Below are 16814 nucleotides of genomic sequence, written 5' to 3'. Positions count from 1 at the left end.
TCCATCGAGTTAAGTCATCTTCTATTGTTTTTAACAGTGAAGTAAAATTAAGGTTAAATAAGTCTGCGAGGTTTGAAAAGATGTGTATTCCTAAATATGTAATATTGCTTATTGTAAATGATGTGTCTTGTATACTAGTGTCCTGCGAATTCATGTTCAGTGGTAAAATTGTTGATTTAGTCCAGTTTATGGAATAATCTGAAATATTTGAGTATTTATTGATGACGTTAATTATTTCTGAAAGTGATGTTTTGGGATTTTGTAGAAAAAGTAATATGTCATCTGCATATAAGGAGATTTTATGATTTGTGTTGTTTGATAAAACTCCAGAGATATTGTCATTCTGTCTTATTGCAGTGGCCAGAGGTTCTATAAATAAAGAGAAAAGTAATGGAGATAAGGGGCACCCTTGTCGGGTCCCACGGTGAAGCTGGAATGGTGGTGATATTATGCCGTTTGTTATGACAGATGCTAAAGGTATATTATATAATGTTTTAATCCAGTGAATAAAGGATTCTCCGAACCCAAATTTTTTTAGTGTTGTATGAAGGAAGTACCAGTTGACCTTATCAAAAGCTTTTTCTGCATCCAGTGATACAATTATTGTTTTTTTCTTATTTTGTTTACATAGATGCATTATGTTGAATAATCGTCTAGTATTGTTTGATGATTGACGTCCTTTAATGAAACCGGTTTGGTCGGGGTGGATAAGGGATGAAATGACTAATTCCAGACGATTGGCCAAAGCTTTGCTTATTATTTTTAAATCTGTATTGATAAGAGATAATGGGCGATAACTAGAACATTGAGTCGGGTCTTTATTTGGTTTGAGTAGTACTGTAATTAGTGCTGTATTCATATGAGCTGGAATAGACGACATTTTTTTAATTTCTGCTGTCATTTGCATGAAAAGCGGTGATATAGTTGACCAAAAGTGTTTATAAAATTCTGGTGGGTATCCATCTAAACCTGGAGCTTTATTGTTTGATAGTGATTCAAGAGCCTGCTTATATTCAATTTCTGATAGAGATTTATCTAATGCTTCTCTTTGCGTCAGGGTTAAACTAGGTAGAGTTATGTTGTTAAGGAATAAATTAGTATGTTTTATTTTCGGGTTTTTATCGTTACTGTACAAATGTTTGTAGAATGTTTGGAAGGTGTTGTTGATGTCTTGTAAGGTGTGGAGCGCCTTCCCTTCTGTGTTCTTAATTGCTGGGATTGTTGTTTTTTCTCTATTACGTTTAATTAAGTTGGCTAGATATTTACCTGATTTATTATTATGTTCAAAGTGTGTATATCTTAGACATTGTTTTTGAAATTCTATCCGTTTATTTATAATATTTTCATAATCAGTTTTTGTTTTGTTAATCTCCTTTAAAGTCTGTTCATTAGGATTATGAGAGTAGCTATTATGTAACACATGTATTTTATTTTCTAGGTCTTTTTCTATTTTTTGTTCCTTTTTGTGTTTATATGCAGAGTATGATATAATCTTTCCTCTTAATACAGCTTTAGCTGTCTCCCAGAGAATTACTGCAGAGGTACCTGGTATATTATTTGTTTCCATGAAAATTGCCCATTCCTTTTCAAAGTATTCATTAAAGTCTTTATCTTTGAGTAGAGATATATTCATCCTCCATCTAAATGATTTTTTTGCAACCACTGTATTATTAATAGTTATAATGTTTGGGGCATGATCGGATATAATAATATGATTAATTGTTGTATTTAAAATGTCTGGAATGAGGGAGTTGCTTGTTAAAAAATAATCAATGCGCAAGTGACTTATGAACTGCTGAAAAATAAGTGTATTCTCGTGAAGTTGGGTTTGTAAGTCTCCAGATATCATCAAGACCTAGGTCAGCCATGTATTGTTTAATGATTTCTGTAGATTGCCATGGTTTAAAATGCAATGGTGTATTTGATTTATCTTGAGTTGGATCGATAACTGTATTAAAATCTCCTCCTATTATGATACCTTATTGAGAAAGTTTGGCTAATGAGGAGAAGAAGTTATGGAAAAATTGGGGGTCATCGGTGTTTGGTCCATATATATTAGCAACGGTCAGTATTTTATTATTAAAGGATATGCTAATGATAACATATATATTGATTAATATAGCTACACCTCTTTTCTTTGAGTTGTAGGATGCAGAGTATATTTGTGTTAATTGTGTATTTGTTAATTTTTTATGTTCTGATTCCAAAAGGTGGGTTTCTTGTAATAAGCATATATCTGCCTTGAGTTTTTTAAGATGGTTCAAAATTTTGGATCTTTTCACTGGTTGATGCCTCTTACATTCCAGCTTACAATTTTTAAATGTGTCATTTAATAATAAGATAGTTAGCTTTATTCAGTATTTCATATATAAGTATCTGTATCCTGTTATATAATATAAACAATAAAAGCCTACGTACATTACACATTCAATATCATACGGACATAACATAGAACAAAAAAAGCTCTTGGTTTCAAATGAGTACACAGACATGTTTTGAATGTAGCCTACAGGTGTTTATTTTATGTCTTATATTGCTTTACTGAATATAACATTTTTTTTCTTAAACGTGTCACAGAGCTCTGAGACTTGAGGGTAAGATCCAAGTGCAGCTTAATAGGAAAATCCAGAATCGTTGCCACAGCCAGGCAAAGGGTCAAAAACACAAGTAACCAGTCCATAAATCATGAAAACAAAAACAGTGCTCAGACATGCAACATAACAATAACAAAACCATGAGAACAAAACAGGTATAAATAGGCAGACACTAATGACATGAGTGATAACAGCTGTGTGCAATGAACAGTAATGAGTCTGGGAAGTGGGTTATGGGAAATGGAGTCTGTGATAGTGGCAATAGTCTGGGGTGGAGTGCCCTCTGGTGGCTATCAAGGGCACTTCAGCAGATGATCATGACAATATATAAATGCATGTGTGTCTTTATATATAAAAAAAATATATACACATAACACACACACACACACACACACATATATATATATATATATATATATATATATATATATATATTTAATTTAATATATATATATATATATATATATATATATATATATAATGTAAACACAAACTTTTATTTTGGATGCGATTAATCATTTGCCCAGCATTAAAATATACATCACTTAATACTACCTTTTCGTTTGTTGAAATCAATTTCACATTTGCAATTGTGGGGATACTCGAGAAAAAAATTAATTCTCGCTTGTATAATATATGATCAAGATTAAAAATTAACTCGCACAGGAGTTGTGTATGAATGTGAAAACAGCAATTTAATTGTTTATAGGGCTGGGCGATATATCACATGTGATTTTCACTCGCATTTCGTCAGTAAAGCCAGTTCTCTGATTACCGCTAAATCACCATCACCTGCTTTCAAATGGAGCGGCTTTTAATACACAGAGCCTCAAAATTATAATCACGATTATTAATCATGTTTATTCTATCAAAAGAGTAATGTAACTTTGGCTATTTTGCAAGTTCTTTATCAACCTACACTTCACCCAAAAGGCCTGTAGGTGGCACAAAGACTTAAATTTAACCAACTATGATAACTTCGTTAGATGGTAAATCAATACAAAACATGGTTTTGGTGAGCGCTTTGTAATATGTATTCACATTAGATTTTAAAGCAACACAACTCGTTTGCAATAAGACAAACCAGATTCAAATTGCCCGGCAAATTCGTAAAGCAATGAAAAATCATTTCTAGCTGATCAACATTATGAAAACTGATAAAACCTTTAGGAACTTCAAAAGATAAAACAGTGAAATTCCTAATATTACTTCCAATATTTCCAAATTATGTTCATTTTCATAAAGCGGGCCAATATCGTGACGATTATTTAAAATCAATCGAGAGAAGCAGATATCGTTATCGTGATAAAATACGATTAATCGTGCAGCCCTAATTTAATTTGACTTGACATTTGATATTCAACAGTATCCTTGACATTTATTCAACAGTGCTTTTGATCTGCCTGCATTGACACTATTCTTTAAAAGGAAAAATTATATACCAATTATCAATGTAAAGCTGCTTTGACACAATCTGCATTGTAAAAAGCGCTATATAAATAAAGGTGACTTGACTTGACTTGACTGACAAGCCACGCAATATCGCATTCATTATCGAAGGCGATTCATCTGCGATATGAGTGCCATATTGCATGGCTTGTCAGTGAACTACGGCTCTGTCTATTAAATGCCGCTCCATTTAAAATCCCTAAGTGTTTAATAATAAAGTAATGTTTTCTGAATAAGTGTCGGCGACAAAGATGAAGTTGACATAGACTCTCCTCATCTCCTCATGGACGCGCTTAGAGAGAGAATGCACATTTCATTCGGTTTATTCTACATAAACAGAGTAGCCTTTTTCTTTTCGTTTTGAATTATTTCATTTTCATTAAAGTAGATTTTTCATGCTTTCTATAGAGATATTTCTCATGTCTCAGAGGCAAGCAGCCTATACGCTGAGTTTCGGTTCATTCATGTAAGACGCGCAAGTTCACGCGCCAGTGATCGCGCCCGCGCCTCCATATATTTTCTACTATATTTGCTTCTTATTTATTACATACAGGAAATTGGTTGATGAAACATTGATTAAAATTAAGATACAATTTTTACAATACGAAATTCACTTTAAAGAAAGGCTTTCTACAAAACAAAACTTTATGAAATGGTCAAAATCATGTCTGACACACTCCATGTCTCCCGATATATTGCGCATCTTATGATGCATCTTACTCATGCTCCTCATGCTCTTTTCATAATCAAATAGATGAATGAATTTAAAACATAACATAGGACTATTTAAACATAAATATGAAACCACGTTCTCTTTAATAGCTACCAACATGTACAGAGAAATTTCATGTGTGAATTACCCGTCATTTTAATTTCATATTTTAATTATAATAAAACATTTAATTGCTTTTATTTTTGTTCAAATGTGAGCAAAAATAAAAAGCAATTAAATGTGTTATTATAATTTAAAGATAAAAATTAAAATGACGGGTAATAATAGATTATGACGGATTTTTTACGACCTTGTCCGTCAAAATGATGGACAAAGTTACAGTCTAAAGCAACCTCTGCTGATGCTCCAGAAGGAAACACGATGCATTAAGAACCAGTGCTTTTCCTGGGCTCTGAATAAGACCCTGTTTCTAAAAACTCAACACACAAGTCACAATAAGTTAGAGCAAAACTGTTGAAGGAAGTGTTGTACTCACCCTTGTGGTATTTGCAACTGAACGTTGTCCTGGTGCTCTCTTTCTCCGCTAAGAAATAAGAGATACAATCAGTGGATACTTGTGTTCTGCAATAAAACTTCTGTTGTTTGTGTGTTGCATGTGTTTGCAGGCACGTGACGCGATTTCATTATCAGAAGAGTACGAGTGTACTGTACGTGCACCGCACATGCACATTTAATTTAGTTTTTGCAGTAATTAGTTTATCCACAAGGTGGCAACCGTGCCCTGGAAGTGTCGATTCAGAAGGTAGTCAAAGAAAAACTGCATAAACAGAACAGACCGGAACGCATGCAAGCTACAGCGACAATGGAGGCTTATATAGAGATTGTGTGAAGAGGTTAAAAAGTACCTTCATTCGTACAACAGCATGAAAGAACACAAAGATGTTTACATGGGTTGAACTTCATAGCGAGAGATTGCTCAAAACTGCGCATGCATAGAACGCCTGTGTATGCGTATGAGTCAGATGAAGTATATTTTCCAAGGCTGTGCGTTTAACTGTGCTCGTACACTAGTGTACACATAAAAAACACAAATAATACCCAGAGCTTAAAGGGTTAGTTCACCCAAAAATTAAGTTTCTGTCATCAGTTACTCCCCTCATGTCGTTCCAGACCCACATGCATTCTTGTTCATTTACATGTACATTCTTGTTCATTTTTTCATTTACGTGTTTAGCCTATAGGTTTGCGTGTTTGAGTGTGTGTGTGCACAGAAGCTGTCTGAAAGTATGTGCATATAAATGTGACGAGCAGGGCGGGCGAGAGCCGTGAGGGACGCGAGTGATAATGAGTGTCACCTGCGAGGCGCGCCGGCCTCGAGTCTCTCACGGAGGAGCTCCGGAGGCATAAAAGGAGGAGCGACTACAGTGAAGGATGAGAGAGGACCAGGCCTGGACTTTATGTTATGTTTTATTATGTTTGTGTGGCCGGCAGACGTACGCGAGGGTCTGCCGGCATTACTTTCGTTTTGTTCTTTGTTTATTTTATATTAAAGTTTGTTGAATGTTCGCTGGTTCCCGCCTCCTTCTTCCCCCATCTACTAACCTCGTTACAATAAATGAATGCATACTTCTGTGAATATGTAAGCATATGTTTTGAGTATGTGTTTCCGTGAGTGCATGAACAGTGACTACTTACTTGAGGCGGATTCTTTGGTCTTCTTCGGGATATCTGAAACGGATATGTGGTTATAATAATACTGAAACTTTGCATGGCCAGTGTTGGGTGTAATTGTGTCTATAATCAGAATATATTCACCTCTAATTCAGTGATAAGGGATTTCTCTTAATTTTCTCTTATGTTATGTTATTTTATTTTATTTATTTTTTTTATTATGAATCTGAACACTGCTGTTTCCTGATGCAGTGGAACTTTTATGAGCTATTCTTTAAAAATCCAAAGGATGGAGCCATTTATTGGTTTACCAGGAATTACAAATAAATAAATAAATAAATAAATAAAATTGATTGGTCAAAACAACGAAAAACCTAATGTCCAAGAATGAATATTATTTTGATTAAAGTGCACCTATTTTGGAGGTCTCCAGCAACAGGTTTACATGCATCAAAGGTCAAAAAACACTTTAATTTTCTCATTATATACATTTCACTTCATCAAAGTTTTCAAAGATTCCCAAACGGCTCATGACAATTGTGCCTTTAATGGACAGTTCTGTCGCTTAGTTGCATGCATCCCAGGGCTGGACTGGGGCTAAAAAGAGTAGAAGACTTGGAATGTAGTGCAGAATGTGTGTTTTTATGGCAACTTTCTAGTGAATGTAGTAGTAGTAGTAGTAAGGCAAGGCAAGGCAATTTTATTTGTATAGCACATTTGTAATGGTAATTCAAAGTGCTTTACATAAAAAAGAATAATACAAATAGAACATAAGGAATAGAAATAACAGTAAAAACAGAGAATTTTGCTATCTGGATGGAAGAGCTAGGAAGTCTCAGGGAGTTTGTTGTTGTTGTTGTCGTCCATCAGAGTGGATCTAAACGGATCTATCCATCAGAGCGGATCAGAATGGATCTTCCTCACACGACAGGACTGCTACCTGTTAAGGCACTTCAAACTGATAAATACAGTTTCAATCTCCCCTTTTGCCAAGACACCTCAAACTGCACAACACAGCCCTAATCCTCCTTCCGGAGATATCTTACCTATGCAACGCAGTTCAAATTTCCCCTTTGGAAAGTGTCCTGACTGTAATCCAGAGATATCTTAACCATGCACCACAGCTCAAATTTACCCATGGTTTGTCCCCTTATCCAAATTTACCAAATTTTAACCTAATCCCTTTCTTCCTAATTCTCCCAGCTCTTTCAACCAGACAGCAATATTTAAAATGCATTAAAAGTCAGAATAACAAGATGATACATAAAAGATATAAAATACATTAAAAATGAAATAAAAACAGGAAAAGGAATTAAAAGAATAAAAAGATTATACGTATAAAATAAAGTGCAAACGGTTCGGACATAGCGCAGTGCTCAATCAGCAAATGCATAGATAAAAAGATGTGTTTTGAGTCTGGATTTGAATGTGGCTACTGTTGGAGCACACCTGATCTCTTCTGGAAGCTGGTTCCAGCTGCGGCTGGCGTAACAGCTAAAAGCAGACTCTCCCTGCTTTGAGTGAACCCTTGGTGTTTCTAAATGACTTGATCCTGATGATCTGAGTGATCTGTTAGGTTTATATTCTATGAGCATATCTGCAATGTATTGAGGTCCTAGACCATTGAGTGATTTATAAACAAGTAACAGAACTTTAAAATCAATTCTAAATGCAACTGGAAGCCAGTGCAAGGACCTGAGGACTGGTGTGATGTGTTCATGTTTTCTGGTTCTGCTCAGAATCCTGGCAGCAGCGTTCTGTACGAGCTGCAGCTGTCTTATGGTCTCTTTGGGAAGACCAGTGAGGAGTCCATTACAATAATCCACCCTGCTGGTGATGAAAGCATGAACAAGTTTCTCTAAGTCTTGACTGGAGACAAAGCATCTAATTCTTTCAATATTTTTGAGATGATAATATGCTGATTTAGTTACTGTCTTTACATGGCTACTAAATCTCAGGTCTGACTCCAAAATCACAAGATTCCTGACTTGATTTTTAGTTGTTTGACCCCTAGAGTGAAGGTACGTGTTCACTTTGAGAACTTCATCTTTGTTTCCAAACACAATGACTTTAGTTTTGTCTTTGTTTAACTGAAGGAAGTTTAGGCACATCCAATTTTTAATTTCATCAATGCATTGGCACAGGGAGTCAATGGGGCTGTAGTCGTTAGGTGATAGGGCTAGGTAAATCTGGGTGTCATCTGCATAGCTGTGATATGCAATTTGGTTCTTTCTCATTATTTGGCTCAGTGGCAGCATATATAGGTTGAACAGGAGGGGTGCAAGAATTGAACCTTGAGGGACTCAGCATGTCATGGATGTCCACTCTGACTTATGGTCACCGATACTCACATAATAACCTCTTCTAAGTATGACCGGAACCATTTAAGGACCATCCCAGAAAGCCCAGCCCAGTTTTCCAGCCTGTCAATAAGAATGTTGTGATCGACAGTGTCAAACGCAGCACTGAGGTCGAGAAGAACCAGCACTGATAATTTACCTGAATCTGTGTTAAGGCGAATATCATTTATTATCTTTATGAGTGCTGTCTCTGTGCTGTGATGTGGTCGGTATAGTAGTATAGTATAGCTATTTGTCCTTTCAGGAGCTTTGTTATTTCACAGAATAGAGCTCCAATTGTGGAAAAGAGATTAAACATTCTTATGATTGTGAAAAACAATAATACAGTTTTCTATGTGAATATGTGAATTTATTCCTGTGAATTTTTAACATCATTACACTAGTCTCCTGTCCCAAATTGTGTTAAAATAATTAACATTTTTTTCAATGTCTGTTTATCTTTGTCCAATATACACTTTCTCGAGCCAATCTGCATGTTTTTTTGTTGTTTTTTTTTTTGTTTTTGTTTTTTAATATATTTTTATTATATAGTTTATAAATGAACTAACCCTTTAACATAGATTTTTGAAACATGTCAAAGTAATCAGTTGTGAAGAAACAGTATCCCATAGAAAAATAAGCAATTATTAACTGGTTATGTTTTAGAGATATTTGCTCAAGATTGTTTTGATGGGTGAAAGTTGAAAAAGAAAAACACTCACCTGAGTGAGGTGGAGATGTAGCACAAATACATGAGTCTGTAAGGAAACACAGTAACGGATCATGAATAAACAAGTGAAGCAGATCATATGTTTTTTCAATGGAATTACCCATCAAATTTAAGATACAATTTAAGATAAAGCCTCTGAAAAATGAACGCTTTGACAAGGTGTTATGAAAAAATGAGATACAGTTTTCCAACTAAATTCTTCCATTGTGTTGTACATATATTCTCCTATTCCTCAGTCAAAGTGAAATTGCCTTCTCTTTCCCATTTATTTTTAATATATTGAGTTGAATGATTTCCCAAATTGTTAAGACATTTTTATATTTTGATATTGTTCCCCTTGAAAGTTCTGATTTATATGCCTTGATAAAGATTTTGATCAGAAGGTCATCATTTTGTTTAATTTCTTGGTTATAATAACTCCTTGTCTGTAAATACCTAAAAAAGTCCTGTTTTCCCAAGCCAAAGGATTCCCTCAACGCCTCAAAGCTTTTCATTTGATTTTCTTTCACAATTTGGTAAAAAAATCTTTATACTCTTTGTGACCCAGACCTTAAATCTCATGTAGGTTTTGTCTGGTACAAAACTTTGGTCATGAAGCCAACCAGCTTAAGATTTTAACATCTTTGTTTAGTTTGTATGTTTTGATCAGCTCTTTCTAGGTTGTAAGCACCGATTTTACCCAGGGATTCTCAGTTTCATCCAAATGACTCAGCCGTTTGTCATCTGCCAATAAGGCCTGAACAGGAACCTCCGGCAAAACACTACACTGAATATTTTTCCATTGAGCTTCATATTTTGAATCACACTAGTACAGCAATGCTCTGATTTGGGCTGAAATAAAGTAATCTTTTAGACAAGGTAAACCCCATCCGCATTTTTCTTTTGAAAGTTAAATCGGACACAAGGTTTCTTGCCTTGCCATACAAATCTTGAGATTGTTTTATTCCACTCATCGAATAAACGATTGGGAATGGAAACTGGGAGAGTCTGGAACAAGTAGAGGAATCTGGACAAAACATTCATTTTAATAGTTTCAATCCTTTGACTTAGACTTAAGTATGGAATAAGATTCTTCTTTAAATTGGAAAAAAGAGGGGTATAGTTTTTCTTTAGAATTGTTAATAAATCTTTATGGAGAATTACACCTAAATATTTTAGAGAATCTGCTTGCCATTTAAATGGATAAGTCTTTCTAAAAATCAGCGGAGGTCTCCAGTAGGAAAGAATTTCAGTATTCTGTATATTCAATTTGTATCCAGACATTGGACCAATATCATTGAGGAAATGCATCACATTAGGTATAGAGATTTTTGGTTTAGTCAGGAACAGTAGGACATCATCTGCGTAGCATGCAATTTTATGTTCAATCCCAACAAACACTGTGGATATTGTTTGATTGTGTAATATATTGGGTCAATGGTTCCAAGTATAAAGCAAACAGAAGAAGGGACCAGGCACAGCCCTGCCTCACCCCTCTTTCCAGAGTCATTGAGTCTGTCAAATGACCGTTAATTGTGATTCTTGATGTTGGACCATCGTAGAGAGCCCCAATATTTCTAATTATTAGGTCATCCATTTGACATTTGTTTAACACTTTGAATAAGTAAAGCCAGTTAATGGAGTCAAAGGCTTTCTCAGCGTCCAAACTAATTATGACAGCTTCATTTTGGTGTTTTTGAACATAATTCATTATGTGTAAAGATTGTCTTATGTTGTCCTGAGTTTGTTTATTATTAATAAACCCTGGTCTGAGCGTGTTTAAGTGCCCAATTAAAGGTTGTTAAAAGCAGGGGAGTAAGTGTTTCTTTCAATGCTTTGTACTCTCCCCGGAGATTTGTTGTTCTTTAATCTCGATTGCATTCTGTAATTCCAGAGTAGTAATTTCAGACCCTAGTTTTTTATTTTGTTCTTCTGTCATGACAGGCAAGTTAAGAGTTTCCAGAAAAGAATCCATTTCATCCTTATCTACTGAGATTTTCGAAAAAAAGCTTTTCATAGAAATAATCAAATGTTGACTGAATTTGGTCTTGTTTTGTTAAAATTACACTATTCTGTCCATCTCGTATTTTAAAGATTGCTCTTTCAGATTGTTGTTTTCTAAGTTTCCAAGGTAGTGGTTTAGAGAATTTTCATAATATCTTTGTTTAGTAAAGAGCATTTTCTTAATTATTTCCTGTGTGGTCAGATCATTAATTTAGTCTCTTATCTTTTTAATTTCCTGTAGCAACTGAGGATTTCTATTCTTTGCGTGATTGATCTCTAATTGTTTTAGTGTGTCCTGCAGATCGTTCAATTAGTTTCTTCTTGGTTGAGGTGATGGTGATAATTTTACCCCTCAAAATGGCCTTAGCAGCATCCCAGAGGATGGGTGGAGAAGTTTCACCATTATAATTTTCCTCTAAATAAATTTTGACATCATCAGTTAGCTTTTTCTTCATCTGAGGGTCATTAAGCAGACTAGCATTAAACTGCCAGAGAGTATTTTTACGTTTTTCCTCCGAATCTATAGTAATGTAGATAGGGGTGTTTATTGTACCTATGTCCACCTTCATAATTTTTGATCTGTCCTTATTGAAAAAAAAAAAAAAAGTCTATTCTAGTATAAATTGTATGTGGGTTAGAGAAGTGGGTGTATTGGCGGGCATTGGGGTTCATCTCTCTCCAGATGTCAATCAATCTTATATTTTTATCAATTTTCAGGATTTGTTGTTTATCCTTTTTACTACGTTTTTTGAATTTGACACATCCAGTGTGGGCTGGAGGTAAGGGTTCCCTCAGAGTGGTTTACAATCAAGTCCATAACATGAGTATAGAAAATGAAATCGCTCATTGGTTGGGCATATACATTTAGAAAAGTAAATACCTCTCCATTAATAGCACCCTTAACGAGTACCAATCTTCCCTCCTTATCTTTATATTCAAAGCTCTGTTCAAAAGTTATTCGGCTTGAGATCAATATGGCAACTCTCCTCGAATGTCTACCCTTGAACGAGGAAAAGTACAGTTTATTATAACCAAGTTTAGTTAGTTTTTGTTGTTCTGAGTCATTTAAATGGGTTTCTTGCAAGTATATGATGTCTATTTTTTTCTTTCCTCATTTTCGTTAGTATTCTTGACCGTTTGATTGGGCTTAATATGCCGTTAACATTAAAGGATGCTACTCGTAACTTATCAGATGCCATTGTTTCACTTGAATTGAATTCACCACCATTAAAACATCAATATGCTAAAGCTCTTTGGTCAAACAGAAAAAATTAGGACAGGAACAGCAACAACAATTAACATAGAAAAAGAAAAAAAGGATTTGTACAAAAAACGTGCAACGATTCCAAAACCTGATCAACTAAAAGATCAAAACTTGGAGACAGAGCCATCTCTAAATGAGGGCCCTCCATACCAAGACTTATGAGTCTCACTTGCCCCAGAACATAAAACAGAAAAAACAAAACAGCCATATAGCTACATTTCTGGGCCGCTTCAGAGCAAAAAAGTCTCATAAGGTAAACATGAACTCACAAACCCCATATTGGCGGATCTCTTTCAGTCCATCTGCTCAGTCCTTTGCACTGCTTTGTTGCATTTTTTTCAGGAGGCACTCTGCCTCCTTTGGCAATTTAAACACATATTTCTTTCCTTCGTATGTCAACAGCAATGTAGCGGGGAAGGCGAAACCATGGCTTAGTTTCCTTCTTCTGAATTCCTCGCAGGCCCGCTGGAATTCTGCTCGCTGCTGACGAATGGGGTATGGTAAATCCTGGGCAAAGTAGATCTTCTTCCTCTCGTACTGGATGTTTTTCTTAAGCCTGGCAGCGCGCATGACTCGCTCCTTGTCCTTGAAATTCAGGAATCTCTCTTATCGCACCAAGTGTGTGCGCCCATTCTATTGTCACCTGAAGAAACCTCTTCCTGCTCCTGGATCAACGATTCAAAGAAGCCCTCAACGTCTGCTGGTTCCTCTCCCGCCGGAATTCCCACGAGTCTGAGATTCTTTCTGCGTCCCGGCGACTCGCGTTTTCAGCCCACAACTGAGCGCTCTCCTCGTCCACCTCTGCTTTCGACGCCTTTAGCTCTCTCAACTTGGGGAGTTTGTCTTCTGTATCGCTGATGCGGGCCTCTGCGGTCTGGATAAGCCTCTCCACTCCTCCCAGATCAGTCCTCAGAGCGACAATCTCAGCCCTCATTTTAGCTCTCCATCTCTCCACACTACGGCACACATCATCCAGCTTCTCAATCACACTTTCGAGTGTGCTGTCTTTTCGGGCGTCATCAGTCTCTGCCATCGTTAGCCTAGCAGCGCTTATCTTTTTTAAATGCAAAGGAGCAACTGAGTCTAATGTGCTGGAAAAGACAGAGGCAATAGTTTATGTTGCAACATCGAGGTCTTCTAAGCTGTCTGGTATGCTAAGGCGATAAAACCGATCAGGAAGATTAATTATAAAGCGATCTTTAGTGGTAGAAGTGATGGTTCTACCATATTTATGGCAGGGAGGAAGTTTAGCAGCCTTGACTGTAGTATACACGAGACTGTTACAACAGAGACACAGGAAGCAGAGATATAAGCAGTTTCGGTGTTTATTGAAGGGATCAGCAAAGCAACAGGTAAGTGGATGGTGATGAAGATGGTAATGGAGAAGAATGCAAGTTAATACTGTCCTTTTTCTTGTGCTGCAGGTGATGGTGAAAGGAGTCGCTGAAGAGGGCAGACAGGAACACTCACACACACAGGCAGGCAGGTAGGAACACGGGGAGAACTGGAGACGATGGAGGCAGGTAAGTATCGTTTTGGGAGTCCTTGAGGTAAGCATACAACAAGTTGTACAACGAACGAGACTGGACAATGTGTGTGTGTGAGTGTGGATCTTTTGTAGTGCGGTTGATGACTGTGGTGATGAGTATCAGGTGATGGTGATTAGTATTCCGGTGATTGGGTGCGTGGGTAAGGGAGTGAGGTGGAACCTGACGTGTCTGTAACAGAGACTAGATAATGATCTGAGATGTCATCACACCTATTTGTATGAACCAGTTTATCTAGCTCAGTGCACCTGCAGTTAAACAAGGCAGGGCTGCTAATGGAATGTAATGTGTCCTCATGCTCTCACACAGTGAAAAATCACAGAGCTAGAGGACACTGACAAACAAGACAAAAAAGTTTTTTTTTTATATTAAACAAAGTCTCAGCTTTTGAATTCTGTTCATTATGAAATTCAAACAATAAATCTTGTTTTGGTGCTTTTTAATGTGATGTGACAGGTCACTGTAGTGCCTCAGTTGAAGCGGCACATGAATCGATCATCTCTTCATCTTTCCTATTAGTTAACAGTAAATAAGCACAAATGAACATCAAATGGTGTGTTGAAAGATACAGTACAACTTACCAAAATGTATCATTTCTCCCCCAGGTGAAAAAAAGCATACTTAAATGCACAAAAAAAACAAACAAACAAAAAAAAACACTTAAATACAAGCAAGTACATTCTTATTTTTTTTTTTTTTTGCTAAATAAAATTGTAAAAGTTATACACTGTAAATACACTAATTAAAGTACATTTATACTTCAATTATACTTCAGTGCACTTAAATTGACTTTTTTAGTGCGCTGAAATCAAGTATACTACCGCAAAAATATAAAAAAGAGTTTTATTTTGTGTATTTCTTAAAAGTGTGCTTTGAATGCTTTAAAATTTTGTTCAGTCTTAGTAGACTTTCATATAGTAATCCTTAACTTAAATTAAATTGATTGTACTAGTTACAAGAACATTTTCCCAACTGTGGTACGTAAGTACACTTAATATAAATGCACTAATTAGCACTAACACTTAAGCTAAAATTTTAAGTGTAGTCATATAACGTAAACCAAATATACAAAAGTGTTTTATAAGTGCAATAGGGGAGAGCTGCACTCTGAGTGCAGGAACTTAACAAATCTTTCAAACTGATTCGTGAACCAATTTAGACTTATTTGATCAAGTCTTTGAACAGAATCAACTCAAAAGAGTGATTCATTTGTGAATGGGGCATCGTTCACGAAAAAAAGAGACAGCGTGCTTGGAATACACTATGCATTTCTTAACATGTACAGTCTTGCATTAAAATAAAAGTAATGAGAGGAACGTTGCCAAACATAATGAAGTAAAAGTACAGATTTTTCATTACAAATGTACTCAAGTTAAAGTTAAAGTACCCACATTTAAATCTTCTCTAAAAAGTACAAATTTGCCAAAAAACTACTCAAGTAAATGTAACGAAGTAAATGTACTTCTTTATTACCCACCTCTGGTGCTCGGGCCCTAAATATTTTACAGTGTTAAGAATTTTGTGTATTTATATTCAGTATTGAATAATTCACATAATTAATTGAAAAAAAAATGAAATGAAATGAAAATTACTCCTCAACTCGTAAACTGTTTTACTTATAGTTTATTAATTTAAGTTCCAACCAACAGCTACACATTCCTGAATTAGGTTTTCCTGCCCTTTGTTTACTTGCAGTAAATAATTCAATAAACTATTTGGTAATTTCATCTAATACGGTTACAGCTAGAAAACTAGAAAATAGTAGATACATACCCCATTATTAAGAGGCCGGCCAACACGAGATGAAAGATGTTAGCAGTTTTAAGGAGTTTCATCATTTTTGCATTAGGTTTTGTGTCCTTGTTCACTCGGAGAACTGAATGTCTGAACGATGCAGAGTATGGATGCAGGAAGGAGTAAGTATGTGATTATTCTCCATTCCTGTTGGACTGGTTCAGCAAGGCAAAATGTATGCAAACCAGGGCTGAATACAGGTGCTGGTCATATAATTAAAATATCATTGATTTATTTCACTAATTCCATTCATAAATTAAAACTTATATATTATATTTATTCATTACACACAGACTGATATATTTCAAATGTTTATTTCTTTTAAGTTTGATTAACACCTTTAACCTTATTATTTATTATTCTCAGGTTAGCTTGAGTAAGTAAAATCTGGGGTAAATCATAAGCATTCAAACAGTAATTTACAAGTTGTTCAGAAGACTTCTCTGTGGTCTGTTCGTGCTCAAGGGTTTAGAAATAAAAATATCGACAGTTATTTGCAATTAATGTAGTAATAGTTTTAATTACAATTTAACAAAAGTAAAGGCAAACAAAGGTTATTAACAAAGTTAACAAAACAAAGCAAAGTTTCAATCAAAGGTGTAATAAGCTGGGTTTCTCGCATCGAGAGACACTGCTCACTCAGTATCTGTCTAGCCAGTCTTCTCATCAGTCTTTTATACTCAAACAGTTCACTGCCGATGTTAAATTTTCTTCTGTTGTCATCAGTTGGAGAGCTGCCAAGTCTTCCACAATCCTTTTAAGGTGTTTCT

General features: G+C 35.6%; 1 protein-coding gene across 1 annotated transcript in view; it reads right to left on the bottom strand.

Moving 5' to 3' along the window:
- The window catches only part of LOC137035452 (globoside alpha-1,3-N-acetylgalactosaminyltransferase 1-like), a 42196-nt gene extending 26082 nt beyond the window's left edge, over window positions 1-16114 (bottom strand). Inside the window, exons 1-4 of the mRNA XM_067408744.1 lie at window positions 16024-16114; window positions 9449-9484; window positions 6412-6444; window positions 5252-5299 (exon numbers count right to left, since the gene is read on the bottom strand). Coding sequence (XP_067264845.1) covers window positions 5252-5299; window positions 6412-6444; window positions 9449-9484; window positions 16024-16088 — 182 coding nt within the window. The 5' untranslated portion in view covers window positions 16089-16114. The remainder of the gene's footprint in view (window positions 1-5251; window positions 5300-6411; window positions 6445-9448; window positions 9485-16023) is intronic.
- Window positions 16115-16814: the final 700 nt, after the last annotated feature.

This window comes from Chanodichthys erythropterus, chromosome 14 (assembly GCF_024489055.1).
Source record: "Chanodichthys erythropterus isolate Z2021 chromosome 14, ASM2448905v1, whole genome shotgun sequence".
Taxonomy (NCBI): domain Eukaryota; kingdom Metazoa; phylum Chordata; class Actinopteri; order Cypriniformes; family Xenocyprididae; genus Chanodichthys; species Chanodichthys erythropterus.
Note: the sequence above shows the minus strand (reverse complement) of the source record. Positions and strands in the feature narration are given on the sequence as shown.